Below are 17,924 nucleotides of genomic sequence, written 5' to 3' on the forward strand. Positions count from 1 at the left end.
AGATACATCAAACGTGGTAAAAGGCTCATCTGGGCACTTTATGCACGGGATTCGTTGCTCTCCTGTGGGTCTTCCTGACACCTTTTTATTCAAGGTTTGAACATTCCATGATTCTGTTCCCTGAAGGGAAAGACACCCTCCGCCCAGAACGCCCCAGCTGATGGAAAGGGCAGCAGAGGGGTCGTGGCTCTGGGAGGGGGGATTAGAATCAGCATCAGGCTGTCCGCCTGGAGCCTCTTGCACCGCCCAGGCCCAGGCGCACATAAAAAGGGTGAGCGCCCAGCCTGTCCTGGTCCTGTGCGTCTACAGCCACATGCCTGTTTTCCCCGCCCTCCTGCCCTGGCCCAGCCTCAATTTCCTCATCTGTCGGGTCCTCCAGACCCTAGGACTTGGGGGTGCTCAGCCACCAGCGAGCTCTAGGTCCGGGTTGGGGGCAGCTACCCGCCGAAGCAACCTCCGGGCGGGGGCCGGACCCCAAGGGGTCGACCGTTCCCAGTGCCCGTCCGATATGATCCTCCTTTCCTAACCGGGGATCTGGACGACGCCCCCTCCCCTGGACCCGGCTCTGAGCACTAGCGAAGTCACCACCGGAGAGGTGGGGCTGTTGTGAGAGGGTCGCCCGCCCTGCTGCCTCCTCCAGCGACCCCACTTCATCCCCACCCGCACCCAGCGATCCCTTCACCTCCCGCACCTCCCCCCCTCCACGCCGCGGGGAGCCCAGACTTGCTCTGTCTTCTGCTCTCATCTCTTCCCCATTGTGGATCCACCCCTTGCCCCTTCCCCACCTCCCCCCTGCCTGCAACCCTCTTTTCCCACACCTCTCAGAAAGATTACCCCCCACTGGCCTTTGCCCCTGCAATCTCTATCATCCCTCTTCCCTCCCCCCGGCTGGGTTGCCAAAACCGCCGCCTTCCCACCCCTGACCCACTCTGCGCTGGCCCCCGCCTCATCCCCAGGCTCCTGACAACCCGCCCCACAAAGCCTCCCGCCCCCATCCCCTGCCCCCACCTGATAACTAGCGCCCCCCCCCCACGCCGCCCCTGCCCCCGCCCCTGCTGACGCCACAAAGCCCAGCACCCCCGGGGGCCCCCACGCCCCCTGTGACCACCGCCCCATGGTCTTCACTGCGCAAACGCAGGCTTTCCAGGGCGCTATTTGCGCGCGTGGCTGAGGACGACCGCGGCCTGTGGCCCCCTTCCCGGTGGTGAGTACCGGTCCCTCCAGGGAGGGGGCAGGCGGCACGTCACCCCTTGTGCGCTGAGGCTCTGGTGGGGACTTCGTGCGCTGCCCCTGTAGCAGACACAGCTTCCAGGATGGTTACAGCCTGGGACCAGACGGGTGAACTGGTTTTGTCCCTTTACAGAAAAGCATTCTCGGATGGAGGGTGGCCTGTCCATCCTCACTGACCTGGGGTCCTTGGGCGTGTCGCCTCCATCCTGAGCCAGACCCCCAGCCCACCAGCTTGCCCCACTGGCCCGCGTTTCTGTTGGGTGGGCAGCAATGCCCCTTAGGGTGGAGAGAGCAGAGGGACACCCTGACCTCACAGTGTCTGCAGAGACAGCTCCAGATAAATTGAACCAGGGTCTGGGACGTGGGAGGCCTGAGGCATCCAGCCCTGCTCACTGCAGATGACTGCAGAGAAAGGAGCTGGGATAGTAAAGTCCAGAAATGATGTTCCAATCCCCTAACAGGGCTCGAATAACACCCTGTGACCTGCAGAGGGGGCTTTGGACCTCCCTGGCATAGGGTCAGGGGTACAGCCACACCCAGCGTGACCATGTGTGTGCATGTGTGTATGTGTGTGGTCTCATGTGTGCATGCATGTATGCATGTACGTGTGTGCGTGTGTGACTGTGTGTGCATGTATGTGTGTGCTTGTGAGACTATGTGTGCGGGTGTGTATGTGTGTGCTCTCATGTGTGTGCATATATATCTGTGCGTGTGCTCTCATGTGTGTGTGCATGTGTGTGCGTGTATGTGCTCTCGTATGTACGTACATGTGTGCATGTGTGTGGCCGTATGTGGGTGTGCTGTCGTGTGTGCGTGCATATTTGCATGTATGTGTGCATGTATGTGTGTGCATGAGTGACCGTGTGTGTGCATATACGTGTGTGCGTGCATGTGTATTTGTGTGCATGTGTGCACTGTGTGTGCATATGTATGCTCTCGTGTGTGTGCACGTATGTCTTGCATGTGACCATGTGTGTGCGTGTGCATGTGTGTGCGTGTGTGTGTATGTGTGTGTTCTCATGTGTGTGCATGTGTGTATTTGTGTGTGTGCTTGTGAGACTGTATGTGTGCATGTGTGTGCATGTGTATGTCTCTGTGTGTGCATGTGTGCATCTGCGCACATGTACATGTATTTGTGTGTGTGTGCATGCATGTGCGCACATGTGTGCATACATGTGTATTTGTGCGCGTTTGTGTGTGCATGTGTGCTGTGTGTTCTGTGCATGCGCGCACACGTGTGTGCATATATGTTCTCTGCACATGCGTGCTCTCGTGTATGTGTGCATATGTGCGCATGTGCGTGTGTGCTCTCATGTATGTGCATGTGTGTGCATGTTTGCATTGCGTGTGTATGTGCATGTCTGCTTGTGCGCGCATGTGCATGTGTGTATGTGTGTGCACGTGTGTATGTTTCTGCGTTCATTTGTGCACGTATGTGTGCAAGCATGCATGTGTGTCTATTTTTGTGCATATGTGTATACATGTGTGTGTGTATGTTCTGTGCATGTGTATGTGTGCATATGTGAGCGTGTGCGCATGGGTGCGCTCTTGTGTGTGTGCATATGTGCACATGTGTGTGTGCTTGCTCTCGTGTGTGTGCTCTTGTGTGTGTGCATGTCTGTGCATGCACTCACGCACACCAGGTGTCTTTTCTGCCTGCACCATGTGGCCGAACACCAGAGCTGACACGTAGTCAGGACAGTAAAAACAGACTTTGTTCAGGATTACTGTAATAGGGGATGAGAGATCCCAGCAAAGAACTGGCTCATCTCAGTATAGGGTGGACCAGTGGGGATTTATGGCGGTTCAGGGGAAGTGGGGGTTAGTGATGAAAAATCTCTGAGAGAGAGATTCTTGCCAAACTGGCCAAACAGGATTCTTGCTGTAGATAGGTCAGTGGGAGGTGAGGAGCCAGATCAGACATCATGTGGGGGGTGGGGGGTTGGGGGGACGCTCTAACGCAACCTAGCAAGATTCTCCCTACAGTGGGTGGGGCCGGCCACAGACAAGGGTTTGGGGTGGAGAGGATCAAGGAGCATGTGAGGGACACTCCACTCCCTGCCCAGGAAGCATGGATGCCTTGGAACTTGCCAGAAAGCTGCAGGAGGAGGCCACGTGCTCCATCTGCCTTGACTACTTCACGGACCCGGTGATGACCTCCTGCGGCCACAACTTCTGCCGCGAGTGCATCCGGCTGACCTGGGAGAAGGCCAAAGGCAGGAAAGGGGGGAGGAAGCGGAAGGGCTCCTTCCCATGCCCCGAGTGCCGGGAGCTGTCCCCGCAAAGGAACTTGCGGCCCAACCGCCTGCTGACCAAAGTGGCTGAGATGGCGCGGCAGCACCCGGGCTTCCAGAGCAGGGACCTGTGTGCAGAGCACCAGGAGTTGCTGAAGCTCTTCTGTGAGGACGACCAGATCCCCATCTGTGTCGTCTGCAAGGAGGCCCGGGAACACAGGACCCACAGGGTGGTCCCGGTCGAGGAGGCCGTGCAAGAGTACAAGGTGGGTCACAGGGACGTCCTGGTGCACATGTAGTAGGCAGGACAAGAGCCCCCATAATGCACGGCCCAAACGTCCACAAAGCTGGTGGCCTGGAGTCCACACTGTTGGAGGCCCTGCCCCAGGTCCGTGCAGTTAGGGCTCCAGCACCATGGGCTGAGAGCCCTCATCCTGGTTCCCTGTCCTCACTGGACGGGGAGCTCTGTGGGGTCTGTTGTATGATCACACTAATCCCATTCCTGGGGGCGCCACCCTCGTGACCTGATTGCCCCCCAGGAGCCCCACCTCCTCACTCCATGCTGGGGGTTCGTATTCAGCATGTGGGCTTGGAGACATGTGCCAAGCACAGTAGAAAGCAAATATAGGGAAACTCACGGAAGAGAAGGGTTGTTAGTGCACATGCATCGGGGCACCAGCTCGCCACCTTCCTGTAGGGCCATAAACCTTCCTGGGATGAGACCCCTGGAGAGAAAGAGACTCCTCTTTCTCTGGCCTTTACTCAGTTAAGGGGAGCCCCGAGAAGGTCTATTTCTGCAGTGCTGATCCTTGATTGGCTCCAGCTCATAATAACCCTCCTGCCCAAGGCGCATGTCTCGGGTACCATGTGTTCTTCCCCAGGACCCCCTCATGTCCTTCTCTGGGGTGGGGGCACTGGGCAGATGCCAGGGCGTAAGGGCCTCTGACCCCACACTCTGCGGTCCATGTGTCTCACAGCTGAAGCTGCAGGCCGACATGGGGCACCTTCGGGAGGAGATGATGAAGACTGGGAGGCTGCAGGCCAGGGAGAGACAGACCTTGGCTGAGTGGCAGGCAGGTGCCCAGGGACCGGGTGCACACACAGGAGCCCAGTGGGTTCGGACAGGCCACACAAGAGCTGTGTGGATGCGAACACATACCCGGAGCTCAGGATTCCTGCTAGAATCAGGATCCAGAACACACGCCCAGCCCAGGCCGGCCGCCTTGGAGATGCAGGGACGCTTGGGTGCCACTGCTTGGGGCTCAGCAGGTGACCCCACAGAGGGGCTCCCTCCCCTGCTAGGCTAGCTTCTTCTCTGTGGGTCACCAGGACCCTGGGGGGTTACAGCGTCCTAGGAGCTGCCCTCCCATCTGGCTGGCGGGGAAAGGGAGTGGACCCGGGTCCGGGGTCCTTCACACCCGCAATCCCCCCCTCCCCCACCGTCGGCTCCTGCAGGAGAAGGTGAAGGAGCAGAGGCAGCGCATCCTGGTGGAGTTTGAGAAGATGGGCCTCTTCCTCCTGGAGGAGGAACAGCGCCTGCTCCAGGCCCTGAAGACTGAGGACGAAGAGGTGGGAGCCAGGCTGCGGGAGAGCTCTGCCACCCTGGAGCGGCAGGGCCACTCCCTGGAGATGCTGCTGCTCCAACTGGAGGACAAGAACCAGCACAGCCCACTGCAGATGTTGCAGGTGAGGGGGCGCCCTGCTCTCTGGGGGGAGGAGAGTCCTCAGTACACCTGCTCCCTAGGGGTGTGGCGAGTCCTCAGTGCACCTGCTTCCTGGGGGGGTGGGGGAGAGTCCTCAGTACACCTGCTCACCTGGGGGTGTGGCGAGTCCTCAGTGCACCTGCTCCCTGGGAGGGAGTCCTCAGTACACCTGCTCCCTGGGGGGTGGGGGAGAGTCCTCAGTACACCTGCTCACCTGGGGGAGGGGAGACCCCAGGACCCCTGCTCACCTGGGGGGGAGACCTCAGGACCCTTGCTCACCTGGGGAGAAGGGGAGACCTCAGCAACTCTGCTCACCTGGGGGAGTGGAGACTTCAGCACCCCTGCTCCCTGGGGGAGGGGAGTCCCCAGTACACCTGATCCTGGGGGAGGGGAGACCTCAGCACCACTGCTCATATTGGGGGGTGGGGAGACCTCAGTACAGCTGCTTATCTGGGGGGGGAAGGGAGACCTAGCACCCCTGCTCACCTGGGGGAGGGGAGACCTCAGTACACCTGCTCACCTGGGGGGGGAGGGAAGACCTCAGTACACCTGCTCACCTGGGGGGGTAGGTGAGACCTCAGCACCCCTGCTCACCTATCTGGGTGGGGGGGACTCATGCCCAGGTGGGGGGGGACTCATGCCCAGGTGTGGTCAGGTGGTGACTGCAGTAACTAGTACACACAGGGGAAGGCTCTGTCTCAGCTCAGGCTGCCTCACAAAGACCACAGGAGGTGGCTCACACAGTGGACTGTCTCCTGGTCCTGGAGGCAGGAAGTCTGGGATCCAGGCGCAGGCAGGCCTGGTTACTCCCCAGGCCTCTCTCCCCAGTGTTAGGGAATTAGGGTCCAACCCTAGTGACCTCACTTTACCGTAAATCGGCTCTTTAAAGACCCAATCACCAATACGGTCCCCCTCTGAGGTCCTGCGGGCTGGGGCTCCAGTGTGTGAATCTGAAGCCCAGTCAGCCCATAACAGGCTCTTGTCCTGCAGATGTGTGTCCCCTCCCTTCCTAGCCCAGGGAGGTGGCCTGGGGGCGGCTGTCATTAGTGAGGTGATGTGGGGCACAGACACACCAGCCCAGATAGACACCCACGACTTCACAGGCAGGAGGGAGTCATGTGATTGCACCCCAGGATGGCAGTCACGAGAGGCCACAGCTGGCCTTCCAAGGACAGACCGGCCCACCGAGGCCCTGAAAGCAGGGGGTTATGTTGGCCAACAAGTGGGTGATTCACCAACTATGTGGAGGGACGGAATCCACAGCAACAGATAAGATTGCACACACTCCTGTGTGCATGTTTCCACAAGAGAAGCAAATGCCACATGCAGGGAATCCATGCGTCCGTCCTGTTTGCCTGGCTCAGGCCCAGGTTTTTGTCTGTTGTCCTGACCTCTGTGGGTTTTGTCCCCAGGTAGGGGCCTGTTCTAGATGACAGGTTATATGGTAACTCAGGCTACGTAGCTCAGAGGAACGTTTTGTCTTCTATAAAAAGCAACCTATCTACAAACTAACATGTGGACCTTTTTGTCACTCACAGTGATGCTGAACTACAAAAGGCACATTGATGGTCACCTGCCCTGTGCCCCCAATTCCACCCATGGGTTCACTGGCACAGCTTCCATGTCCCCAGGCATTATGTGGGGAGAACAGGAGGCCTGGCTGGGCCAGCGCGTAGGATTCCTGTGTGCAGCCAAGACCGGGTTACACTCTGGAAAGTGGGCACAGGGCTGTGGGAAAACATCTTAGCCTTTCTAGCACTACAGACCAGAAACGCAGGCACAACGCCCCAGATTCCTCACGAGGCTTTGCCAATCTCCCTCCTTCTGTGTCTTGCAGGACATGAAGGAGCTCCTGAGCAGGTACGTGGCCAGCTGCAGGGGAGGCACTGATGGGCGCAGGGAGGGCTCCGCGTGGGGTCAGAGGGGACAATGACCCTGTGTCCACTGGAGGAGGAACAGCCTGAGTGTACAGTACCCAGAGGCCACCCCAACTGTGCTGAGGACAGTCTGCAGGGTCCCTGGGCAGATAGAGGTGCTGAAGAGTTTCCAAGGTAAGCAGGGGCCCAGCCGGGGGGACTGTCCTTTATGGGACATTCACACTCTGTACCCTTTCTGTTCCTATGGGGACATACGGTGAGGTGCCCAAATGGCCCCCCAGCTCCCAGCTCCTTAGCACCACCAATATGGACAGTTGGGGGAGGGACCCCAGTGGCCCAGGTGTACAGCTGGACTCAGCCCTGGGGCGTGGTTAGGGAGAGCAGGGATGATTCGCTGCCCCCTTCCCTCCATCTGCAGAGGATGTGGTGCCGGACCCCGCCACCGCCTACCCCTACCTCCTCTTGTACGAGAGCCGCCAGAGGCGCTACCTGAGCACGCCACTGGAGGGCGCGCTCCACAGCAAGGACCGGTTCCTGGCCTACCCCTGCGCCGTGGGCCGGGAGACCTTCTCCTCGGGCAGGCACTATTGGGAGGTGGGCATGAACCTCACCGGTGACGCTCTCTGGGCCCTGGGCGTGTGCAGGGACAATGTGAGCCGGAGGGACAGGGTCCCCAAGTGCCCCGAAAATGGGTTCTGGGTGGTGCAGCTGTGCAAAGGGAAGAAGTACACACCCAGCACATCTGCCCCAACCCCTGTCACGCTGGCCGAGCCCCCCAGCCACATGGGGGTCTTCCTGGACTTCGAGGCGGGGGAGGTGTCCTTCTACAACCTGAAGGACGGGTCCCACCTGCACACCTACGCCCAGCTGCAATTCTCCGGCCCCCTGAAGCCCTTCTTCTGCCTGGGGGCCCCCAAATCAGGCCAGATGGTCATCTCTACAGTGACGCTGTGGGTGAAGGGATAGGGGCACAGGCCGGGGGAAGGGGGGCGCGGGAGTCCCTGGTTTCTCCAGAAGGTGAGGTGGCTCCACTCAGCGCAGGCCACCTGCCAGACATATCTAAGGTGGTGGAGCGCTTGTGAGCCACTGGCTGGCTGCTCTCAAAGCTGAAGTGTAATCGCGATTAAAGCCTTTAAATATCAAGAGACTGTATTCACACATGCGTCATAAAGGCTTTGAAAACCGCTGGGTTTCACAGTGGGCCGATTCTAAGTGGGGACCTCCCGTGCCCGACGCAGCATGGGGTGCTGGTGTTTAGCCCCCACTTCGACACACGCCCACGCAGGGATGCTGCCTGCGCATGGGCTGCTTGTGACTCGCAGAGCAGGGCCCACCTTGTCTTCCAAAACTTCCACGTTTGCACGCACCTTTCGCGGGTGTCATGGGGAAGGGGGGACCATGGGAAGATGACACTTTTCAAACTGCATCGCTGAAACCCTCAGAGCAGTCCAGCCTTGAAGGTGCACCTGCAGGGATCACGGGTCACGGGGGGGAGGGGGGTGGTGGTGGGAGGAGAGTCCTTTCTGGCCCCCGCCCCCGCAGTTTCAGGCGCATTAACCGCCCTACGCCAGGCCGGGCACCCAGAATCCCAGTCGGTGTATGTCTACCTTAAGGCCAGAGTGCCTACAGGCCGAGCCCCTTCCTGCACTGATCCTGATCGTGCCCGGCGCAGGGGCGCACGGGAGACGGCTTGGGGCTCGCCGCCGCGGCCTCAGGCTCCCCTTGTTCTCGAAGTCGCTGTGCTGTGCGGGGAACCCAGCGAACGTGCGAGGCGCCCGCCGGCCCGGGTCCTGCAACGGGTCCTTCCCGGGACGCCAGGAAGAGGTGACCCACAGCCTGGAGCGCACGCGCGCGCGCGCAGACAGCGGAGGCTACGCCACGAGGTCAGCGGGCAGGCAGCCTCCAATTCGGTTGGGCCCGCGGGCCGCGTGGCCGGCCTCAGCCAATCGGGAGCTAAAGCGGGTTGTTCCAAAAAAAAAAAAAAAAAAAAAAACAGCTGCTTCCTGCTTCCGCCCTGGCGCCTCTTCCTCCGCGCGTCCCTGGAGCCACCGCGTCTCCGAGTGCTCCCCGGAGTCTCGGTGACGGAGGCCACACCGCCCGAGCCGGCGAAGAGCGCCGCCCATCTCCGCCCGACCGGCGCCATGGCCGCCCCCGACCTGTCCACCAACCTCCAGGAGGAAGCCACCTGCGCCATCTGCCTTGACTACTTCACCGACCCCGTGATGACCGACTGTGGCCACAACTTCTGCCGCGAGTGCATCCGGCGCTGCTGGGGCCAGCCCGAAGGCCCGTACGCCTGCCCCGAGTGCCGCGAGCTGTCCCCGCAGAGGAACCTGCGGCCCAACCGCCCGCTCGCCAAGATGGCCGAGATGGCGCGGCGCCTGCACCCGCCGTCGCCCGTCCCGCAGGGCGTGTGCGCCGCGCACCGCGAGCCTCTGGCTGCCTTCTGCGGCGACGAGCTGCGCCTGCTGTGCGCCGCCTGTGAGCGCTCGGGGGAGCATTGGACGCACCGCGTGCGCCCGCTGCAGGACGCGGCCGACGACCTCAAGGTGCGCGGCGGGGCCCGGCTGGAGTCGGGGCCCGGGGGTGGGGGCTCGGCCCGGGCGGGATCCCGGGGGTGGTGTGCTCCTGGCTCGGGTGCAGGGAGTGCACGCAGCCGGCTTCACACAGCACCCTCTGGTTGTCGGGGTTACCCTGGCCCGGGTTCTAAGGAGCACGGGATGTGAGTGCAGCAAGCCCACACCAGCATCCTCCTGGCTGGGGGTGCACCCTGGCCGGGTTGTAGGGGTGCGCGTGCAACAATGGAGACTGATACCCTCTTGGGGGGGGGGGGGAGTCTAAGGGTGTGTGTGCAGCCAGTCCCAGACCGGTACCATCCTGGCTGGGGTCTAGGGGAAACAGGGTCTGAGTGCAGCAAGCCTGCACCAGCATCCTGGCCAGTGAGTAGGGGACACAGGGTACCTGTACAGCCGGTCTAGGCTGGCACCTTCCTGGCCGAGGTCTAAGGACAAGGCACAGGGTGTGTGTGCAGCCTGTCCCAGACCTACTGGCTAGGAAACCATTCACCAGTGAGGCACCGGCCTGAAAATCAGGAATGGAGCCCAGAGAAGGAGAAAGCAGGAAGAGAACCTTAGGTTCTCTGCGTAGACAGAAGTGGGCTCAGCCCTCAGAGGGCCATGGGCGAGGCAGGGCTGTGGGGTGGAGATGAGATTTGAGGAATCACTGGGTTGGGATGGGTGGGGACACAGCCATTTCCCTGGGAGGCAGGTGCCAGGGTCCCCGCAGCCCTCAAGCTTTCCGAGTGGGATGCTTGGAGCCACTTATGCCACCTGACATGGCAAGATCCACCCCGCTTTGTTCTGGAAACGCATTTCCTCAAAATCCAGGCCAGCCCTCGCCCGACTGCTGAGAGCTCGGGGCAGACACCCATGTGCGGTCCTCACTGGGCCTCAGGAGTGTTTGCTCCTGGACCCCAGGTATTGACTACACGGCTGACACCTTGCCAACGTTTGGATTGGTGTGCGTTGTGCTTCATGGCCCAGAGCGTCTGCTGGCTTGCTCCAAGGACGTGGTATAGCCACGTGAACCAGTACTTGGCCAGTTTGTCACTGTTCTAGAACGAACAGGACAAACTTGGATCCTGATCTGCATCTGTGGGCTCGTCCTGACGGAGACCCCTGAAGTCTTGCCTTCCACTTTGAGGCACAACACGTGGATGCCCCACCCCTTTTGTCGGTCCAGCAAATGTGCTCTCCTGTCACTGAGCAGAAAGTGACCATGCCGCTCTCCAGAGGCCCCTCTCGGTTAGCCTGATAAAGCCTCTTGGGGCAGCACTTAAACCCCTTCCTATCGTAGGGGAGGGCAAAGCTTTATGTCCAACTTGTTAGGTTCAGTGACTGAGGCTTGCAAATTAAGCTAACAAAGGCAGAGTAACAAGTGAAAAAAAACATAATTTTATTAGCCTTTAAAGAAAAAATTTTTTTAGGGGCGCCTGGGTGGCTCAGTCGGTTAAGCGTCCAACTTCAGCTCAGGTCATGATCTCACAGTTCGTGAGTTCAAGCCCCATGTCGGGCTCTGTGCTGACTGCTCAGAGCCTGGAGCCTGCTTCGGATTTTGTGTCTCCCTCTTTCTCTGACTCTCCCCTGCTCATGCTCTGTCTCTCTCTGTCTCAAAAATAAACATTAAAAAATTTTTTTTTAATTTTTTTTAATGTTTTATTTATTTTTGAGAAAGAGACAGAGGGTGAGCAGGGGAGGGGCAGAGAGAGAGGGAGACACAGATTCCAAAGCAGGCTCCAGGCTCTGAGCTGTCAGCACGGAGCCCAATGCAGGGCTCAAACTCGTGAACCTTGAGATCATGACCTGAGCTGAAGTGTGACGCTTAACCGACTGAGCCACCCAGGGGCCCCATAATTTTATCAGTCTTTTAAATGTTCTATGGCACAAGAGCTTCACAGAGGCAAAATGAAAAACCCTTTTAGATATGGGATTATGTTCTATTTTGACAAAGGGTGATGATAAACTGGGGAGAAGTGGCTAGGCAAAAGAAAGGGAATGAGGGCTTGTAGGGTCAGTAAGTTGTGGGAAAGGAACTAGGGAATATATGGGGGGAACAAGTGATAGGTCAGGGTTATCTGAGTCATAAAGTCCCTTCAGGCACAGTCCTGTCTGACAGACATTGTGATGACTGCCGTCCCCTTCTGGGTACAGACAGGGAGGGCACCCTTGTGGGAAATTTCTGCTCTGCCTTGAGGCAGAAAGGAGGGCAGAGGGCTCTTCCTACATCTCCAGAGAGTCCTTGTGCCAGAGTGGCCCCCTCTGGGCTGGAACCTTCTGATCTCCTTCCCTGTACTAGCAGGTAGCTACCCTTCATGCTAGGGGTGTGCAGCACACCATCTTTACCTGCCCCCAAAGGGCTGTGCCTGGCATTTGCACACCCTGGGGTGCTGGGTCCCACAAAGCACCACCTCCCCGGGCCTCAGTCCATCTAGAAGTTGGAGGGAGAGCGCAGTCAGTTGGAGAGGTGTGGGGCCTGCAGGGAGCCCAGTGCAGGCCTGGAGAAGGAAAGGGGACTGAGTCAGGGGAGGGTGCTGGTGGGGAGGGGACTCGTAGGTTAATTTGAGGCTGTCCCATGTGTCATGCCTGGCCGGGTTGACTGGAGTGGGGATGGGGCCCACCCAGCCAGGGTCACACTGGCCTTACCTTCCCGTAGGGTAAGCTGGAGAAGTCCCTAGAGCATCTGCGGAAGCAAATGGAGGATGCGCTGCTGTTCCAGGCCCAGGCCGAGGAGACCTGTGCCTTGTGGCAGGCAGGTGGCGCGGTGCCCCGAGGTGCCCAAGGTCGGGGGGGGGGGGGGGGGGGCGGGGGGGGGCAGCAGGCAAGCGGGCCCCTGCCTCGTGCTGTGTATGAGGAAGACTCCCTGCGTGTAACCCGCCCAGGAGGGTGAGGCTGGGGACTGGACAGGACGTGGGGGCCCCAGGTGGGGGATGGATGGGGTCCCTGGGCCCTCAGCTGCCCTGTTCACCCTGCAGAAGATGGTGGAGAGCCAGCGGCAGAACGTGCTGGCAGAGTTCGAGAGGCTGCGCCGGCTGCTGGCAGAGGAGGAGCAGCGGCTGCTGCAGAGGCTGGAGGAGGAGGAGCTGGAGGTCCTGCCCCCGCTGCGGGAGAGCGCCGCCCGCCTGGGTCAGCAGAGCGCGCAGCTGGCCGAGCTCATCGCGGAGCTGGAGGGGCGCTGCCAGCTGCCTGCGCTGGGGCTGCTGCAGGTGAGGCACACTGCGCCCCAGGTGTGTGCGTGCCGGCTCTGAGAAGGGATGGGCAGCGCTGTGCCCTGGGGGTGCCTGCATGGGGGCTCTGGGCAGGGATGGGCTCACGGGGCAGAGGGAGGAAAGCAGAGAAAGCCACAGCCGGATGGGGCAGTCTGCACGCTCAGCTCACCCAGGTGTCACCCACCTGTGAGAGGTGGGGCGGGGGGGGGGGGGGAGGGGGTAGCTGGGACCGGGGATCCACATGTGGCTGCGGGTCCTGCGGAGTGGGTGTAGATCTGGAACTCCTCCCGGAACTGCTCCAGTGCCTGTCCTGTAGCCCTATTGGACCGTGTGACAGGTGGCATCTGGGGTCTGTGGGTCACCAGGCTAGCTCCAGAGGTTCTGGTCCCCTGGACTGCGAAGGGCCGGCGGGAGTCCTGTAGGATTCCTGCGCCAGCCCTGTGGGGGCCCTGAGACTCTGCCTGGCTCTTGGCAGAGGGTGGGAGTGAGGACGCTGTGTGTGTAGCCCTGGGCGTCTCCCACGGGTGGTGACCCTCCTGCATCTCACTGACAAGGCAGAGGCTCCTGGCTGCCCTCCTGGGGTCTGAACTTGGTCCTTCCGCCCTGCTGAGACACCAGGCAGTTTCAAGCCTGGGAAAGAGGAAGAACCCAAGACCAAGTATCTCGCGGGGATTCAGGCAGAAGTAGGCTGTGGTCAGTGAGGCAGAGTCTGAGCCGCCAGCCAAGGAGGTCAGGGGAAGTGAACCAGGCTGGAGAAGGCAGGGACACCCCAAGTTCTGGAAAGAGGAGGGGTCAGCCCCAGACGTGAGATGATAACCCCAGGTCTGTATGAAACGTGATTTGGGACAATGTGAGATGTCCCAGTGGGTTCACTGGAGGCTCCAGTGGCGCGGGCACAGGGTTCACTGGAGGCTGTGGGTGGGTGGGTTGTCTTGACTGGCCTGCTGCACTCCTGAAAGTGGCCACCTGCCCCCCAGTGCCCCCTGCCTGTTCCCCCACCTGCCCTCCACTGCCTCCCCCAACCTGCTCACATCTCCTGGCCTGGATCTTTAGCTGGCTGGCTAGCTAGAGGGAGGACCCCTGTCCCTTCTATCACCCCCCAGCCCCAGAGCCCCCCTTGCCTGTGCTAGGGGTGGGGTGGGGTCTGCCATGTGGAGGGGCAGGAGAGCAGACCCCAGCAGTACCCTGTGTACTGGTGTGAGGGAGCGAGGTCATGTGCACCTGCACCCTCGGACCTCAGTGTTAGGCGGAGGACTGCTGCATGGGTTCTGGCACCTGGGTGGGTGGGGATGTGCACCCTCATGGACAAGGAAGTGAGGGTTTGGGTGACTTCCAGGAACCCACACCTATGAGTCCCAGCTGTGTGACAGAGTCTGGGGGTCCCAGCTTCCCCCACCAGGCTCACCCTGTAGCCATCCTGGGTCCGCTCAGAGCCTTTTCCTAAAGGGATATATGTGTCTCCAAGGAGCCATGTGGTCTGCATGGAGGCCAGCCCCTTTCCTGGAGCTCAGGGCCCTCCACATGACCCTCAGGGTAGGTAGGGCCTTGCTCTCGCCTCAGGCCTTGTGACAACCAGAACTGCCCCCGTCATTCCCCAGTGCCCCCTGGGTGGGCTGCCCACCCAGCAAAACTACCAAGGACAGGCTGTTTCTGCTTTGCATGCTACCCACACCAGGTTCCTTGTCTCCTCCCTGTATCCTCACATGGTTGTCCCCTGTCTGTGCCCCAGTCCCCTCTTCTGATAAAGACCCCAGTCATGTGGGATCAGGGTCCACCCTAGTGACCTCCTTTTACTCAAACCACCTCTGTAAAGTCCCCATCTCCAAATCCAGTCCCGTTCTGAGGCCCTGGGGGTTAGGCCTCCAACATTTGGATTCGAGGGACACAGTCAATCCCTCATGCTGAGTACAATGCTTGTGTGTGTCATTATGGGAGAGAGGAATGTCCAAGTGGAGAGGCCTCACCTGGAAGGTGGGTGTGAGTCTGGGACCTGTGGGAGGGCAGGCAGCAGACAGCCAGGTACCCTTGAGCCCTGGAGGCCAGGACCCCGCCCATGTGTCCCGCCACCCAGGGGTGCTGGGGGCTCTGGGTGGGCAAGCAAGTAGCCAGTGCCCTGCATCCTCTAAGCACATGGGGGGTGTGAGGCCAGGTCTGCAGGGTGGCTGAGCCCAGGGTCTTTCCAGGGTCCCCATGTCCAAGCTACACTTGGGACAGCCCACCGCTGGTTCCTGATCACTGGTGTATGAGTGTGTGAGTGAGTGTGAGACGGGGGGCAGAGCTGGGTCTTGGGGGACACTGGTGGCCGGGGCGTGGGGGGGCCCAGGGTCAGGGGACAGGCGCTGACTGGCGTGTGTCTCTCCCACAGGACATCAGGGACACCTTGCGCAGGTAGGAGCCCCGGCCTCTCCCCGGGGAAGGTGGGCGGGGTGCAGGGCAGGGCTGCCATGGGAGGTGACACATGCTCTGCCCCCTCCAGGGTCCAGGACGTGAAGCTGCAGCCGCCTGAGGTGGTGCCCATGGAGATGAGGACGGTGTGCAGGGTCCCGGGGCTGGTGGAGGCCCTGCGGAAGTTCCGAGGTGGGTACCCTTGTGGCCCAGAGGACGCACTGGTCCTGAGCTCCTGCAGGCATGCAGGGTGGGTCTGTTCCTGTGGTGGACCAGTTCACAGAGACCTGGAGGGTTCAGGCACCAGACAGCAGCTAAGGGAGGGCCAGTCTGGCTGCTGGCCTGGGCATGTAGGAAGAGCAGAGGTCAGACCACCGCCGGGGTGGACAGGTCCACCCGCACGGACCCCAGCTGTGGGGAGTCCAGGATGCGAGTAGGCTGGACACTCCTCCCTTGCCCCAGGAACTGGAGGAGTGGCTGCAGGAAACCCTTGGGGTTTCACAGGTCCTCTGAAGGAGGGTGCATCGCGAGGGAGCCTGGACCTCCTTCTGGAACATTCCGAATTGCAATGGCAGGTGGTTAGGTGATAGCTTTCAGGGAGAGAGACAACATGGGGCGTGGCCAGTGCACAGCCAGCTCCCACAGAGGTCCACAGGGGCGCACAGGCAGGGCTGCCCACTTGCTCCCCCAGTGACCTCCACTCCATCTGCAGGGGATGTGACCCTGGATCCTGACACCGCCAACCCCGAGCTGGTCCTGTCAGAGGACAGGAGGAGCGTGCGGCGGGGGGACCTGCGGCAGGCGCTGCCCGACAGTCCTGAGCGCTTCGACCCCGGGCCCTGTGTGCTGGGCCGGGAGGCCCTCACATCGGGTCGTCATTACTGGGAGGTGGAGGTGGGGGAGCGGGCCAGCTGGGCGCTGGGCGTCTGCAGGGAGACAGCCAACCGCAAGGAGAAGGGCGAGCTGTTTGCCGGCAATGGCTTCTGGATCCTGGTGTTCCTGGGCAGCTACTACAACTCGTCTGAGCGCGCCTTCGCCCCACTGCGCAACCCGCCACGGCGCGTGGGCATCTTTCTGGACTACGAGGCTGGGCACCTGTCCTTCTACAGCGCCACTGATGGCTCCCTCTTGTATGCCTTCCCTGAGACCCCCTTCTCGGGGACCCTGCGGGCCCTTTTCTCACCTCTGTCCAGCAGCCCCACGCCCATGACCATCTGCAGGCTGAAAGGTGGGCCCGGGGACGTGCTGGCTCCCCAGTGACGGGGGAGCCCCGTGGCTCCTCACCCTGGCTCCGGGGATCAGGGACTTCTGGCTACACAGGACCCTGGGTGGGTAGTGCTGTCCTCTGAGCCAGGGAGGTACACACGGTGCCGTGCACAGATGTGCGCACAGCGGAACTGAAGTGTGCTCGCTCCTGCAAGCGTGCGCTGGCATGTGCGGGGCCAGCTGCAATCTTTCCTGGGGCCACGGCACTGAGACATCTCCAGTCACCAGCTCTGGTTTCGGAGCCCTACAGAGGTCTGGGGAGAGGCACCACGGCCTGTGGGACATTCTCCGGCTGAAGCCTGAGCCCCCGACGGCCCCGGAGCTGCCGGCAGGAGGCCACTCCAAGCCTGCCACCCTGTGTCCAGGTCCCGTCCACTACAAGGCAGGGCAGAATGGGCTTCGGAACAGCCAGGTACCGGGTGGTATGCGGAGGTGGCCAGAGGAAGCTGGGAGCGCAGGTCAGGGGGCCGAGTGACCACGCCACTCCCCCAAATGCAGACCACTTGGGTCTTCTGGAAAATGCCCTTCCCTGGCTCCCGGTCAGGTGCAGCAGAGGTTAGGGCCCCTGAGGTGAGCAGGCACAGGAGCCTACAGTCTCCCCTGGGCTGAGAACCACCAGCTAGACAGTCACCCTCTCGCTGATCCCAGAACTCTGTGTACCCGGTCCCTAGGCATCCCTGCCCTGCCTGGGGAAGGCTAGGCTCAGAGAGCTCCCTCCCTTTCCTCCTAACAGTCTGGGATTTGTCTTTGCTTTGTTCAGACTCTTGGTCACCCCGCTTAAAGGTGTGCTGCAAATTCTTTGTACCCTAGATTTTATTTATTGTAAGGACCGATGTCACAGCAAATAAATTAACTGTTGTCTGTAATCTGCTGTCTGCAGTTGTGGAGGTGAGGAAATGCACCAGTGAGGGGGATGGCCCCGGGAGGGTGACACATAGGCAGGACCCCCAAGGGCGAAGTCAGGGGCACAAGTCACCCCCATGGGCACAGCAGACTCCCAACCGCGTTCTCCTGTGCGTTCATCTCATGCACCTGCCTCAGGAACATTTTTCTTGTTTTGTTTTGTTTTTCCAGATACCCAGAAAGTGCACAGTAGCTAAGTGCTCCATTTATTTGGTTATGCATTCTCCCATTTTTTGACTTTTTGCTATTGTTACTTTTCTATTTATGTTTATTTTGAGAGAGAGTGTGCGTGCACAAGTGCGGGAAGGGCAGAGCGAGAGAATCCCAAGGAGGCCCATGCTGTGAGCACAGAGCCTTATATGGGCTCGATCCCACAAACCACGAGATCATGACCTGAGCCACCATCAAGAGTCGTGTGCTTAGCGGCCTAAGCCCCCCCAGGTGCTCCTTGGCTATTGTTATAAATGTATACCACTTTGAACATCCTGGACAGTTCCCTCACGTTACATACCAATGGGCGAGTATTTTCTCAGTATAGCGGGGGTCTGGCAGTGTTTCCTAC

General features: G+C 60.4%; 2 protein-coding genes and 1 long non-coding RNA gene across 6 annotated transcripts; 2 read left to right on the top strand and 1 right to left on the bottom strand.

Moving 5' to 3' along the window:
- The first annotated feature begins 1,089 nt into the window (after positions 1-1,089).
- TRIM17 (tripartite motif containing 17) lies at positions 1,090-8,187 on the top strand. Of its 2 annotated transcripts, XM_007093443.2 has the most exons (7): positions 1,091-1,204; positions 3,297-3,730; positions 4,442-4,537; positions 4,920-5,150; positions 7,005-7,027; positions 7,118-7,218; positions 7,463-8,187. In XM_007093443.2, exons 2-7 carry the CDS (start codon positions 3,302-3,304, stop codon positions 8,008-8,010), a joined length of 1,428 nt encoding a protein of 475 aa, XP_007093505.1. In that variant the 5' UTR covers positions 1,091-1,204; positions 3,297-3,301; the 3' UTR covers positions 8,011-8,187. The 2 variants fall into 2 exon arrangements, with proteins under 2 accessions (XP_007093506.1, XP_007093505.1); XM_007093444.2 differs by lacking the exon at positions 4,442-4,537 and having other exon boundaries at positions 1,090-1,204.
- Positions 2,852-9,397, bottom strand: LOC122237294. Of its 3 annotated transcripts, none has more exons than XR_006215669.1 (6): positions 9,213-9,397; positions 8,652-8,997; positions 8,412-8,510; positions 5,279-5,343; positions 4,103-4,189; positions 2,852-3,429 (listed from the first exon to the last, which is right to left on the bottom strand). It is a non-coding gene; the product is annotated as an uncharacterized LOC122237294 (long non-coding RNA). The 3 variants fall into 3 exon arrangements; XR_006215668.1 differs by lacking the exon at positions 2,852-3,429 and adding an exon at positions 3,465-3,592; XR_006215666.1 differs by lacking the exons at positions 2,852-3,429; positions 4,103-4,189; positions 5,279-5,343 and having other exon boundaries at positions 8,176-8,510; positions 9,213-9,393.
- Positions 9,047-17,325, top strand: TRIM11 (tripartite motif containing 11). Its single transcript, XM_042981243.1, has 6 exons — positions 9,047-9,593; positions 12,256-12,351; positions 12,575-12,805; positions 15,174-15,196; positions 15,285-15,385; positions 15,906-17,325. Exons 1-6 carry the CDS (start codon positions 9,186-9,188, stop codon positions 16,451-16,453), a joined length of 1,407 nt encoding a protein of 468 aa, XP_042837177.1. The 5' UTR covers positions 9,047-9,185; the 3' UTR covers positions 16,454-17,325.
- The last annotated feature ends 599 nt before the right edge of the window (positions 17,326-17,924 follow it).

This window comes from Panthera tigris, chromosome A1, assembly GCF_018350195.1.
Source record: "Panthera tigris isolate Pti1 chromosome A1, P.tigris_Pti1_mat1.1, whole genome shotgun sequence".
NCBI lineage: Eukaryota > Metazoa > Chordata > Mammalia > Carnivora > Felidae > Panthera > Panthera tigris.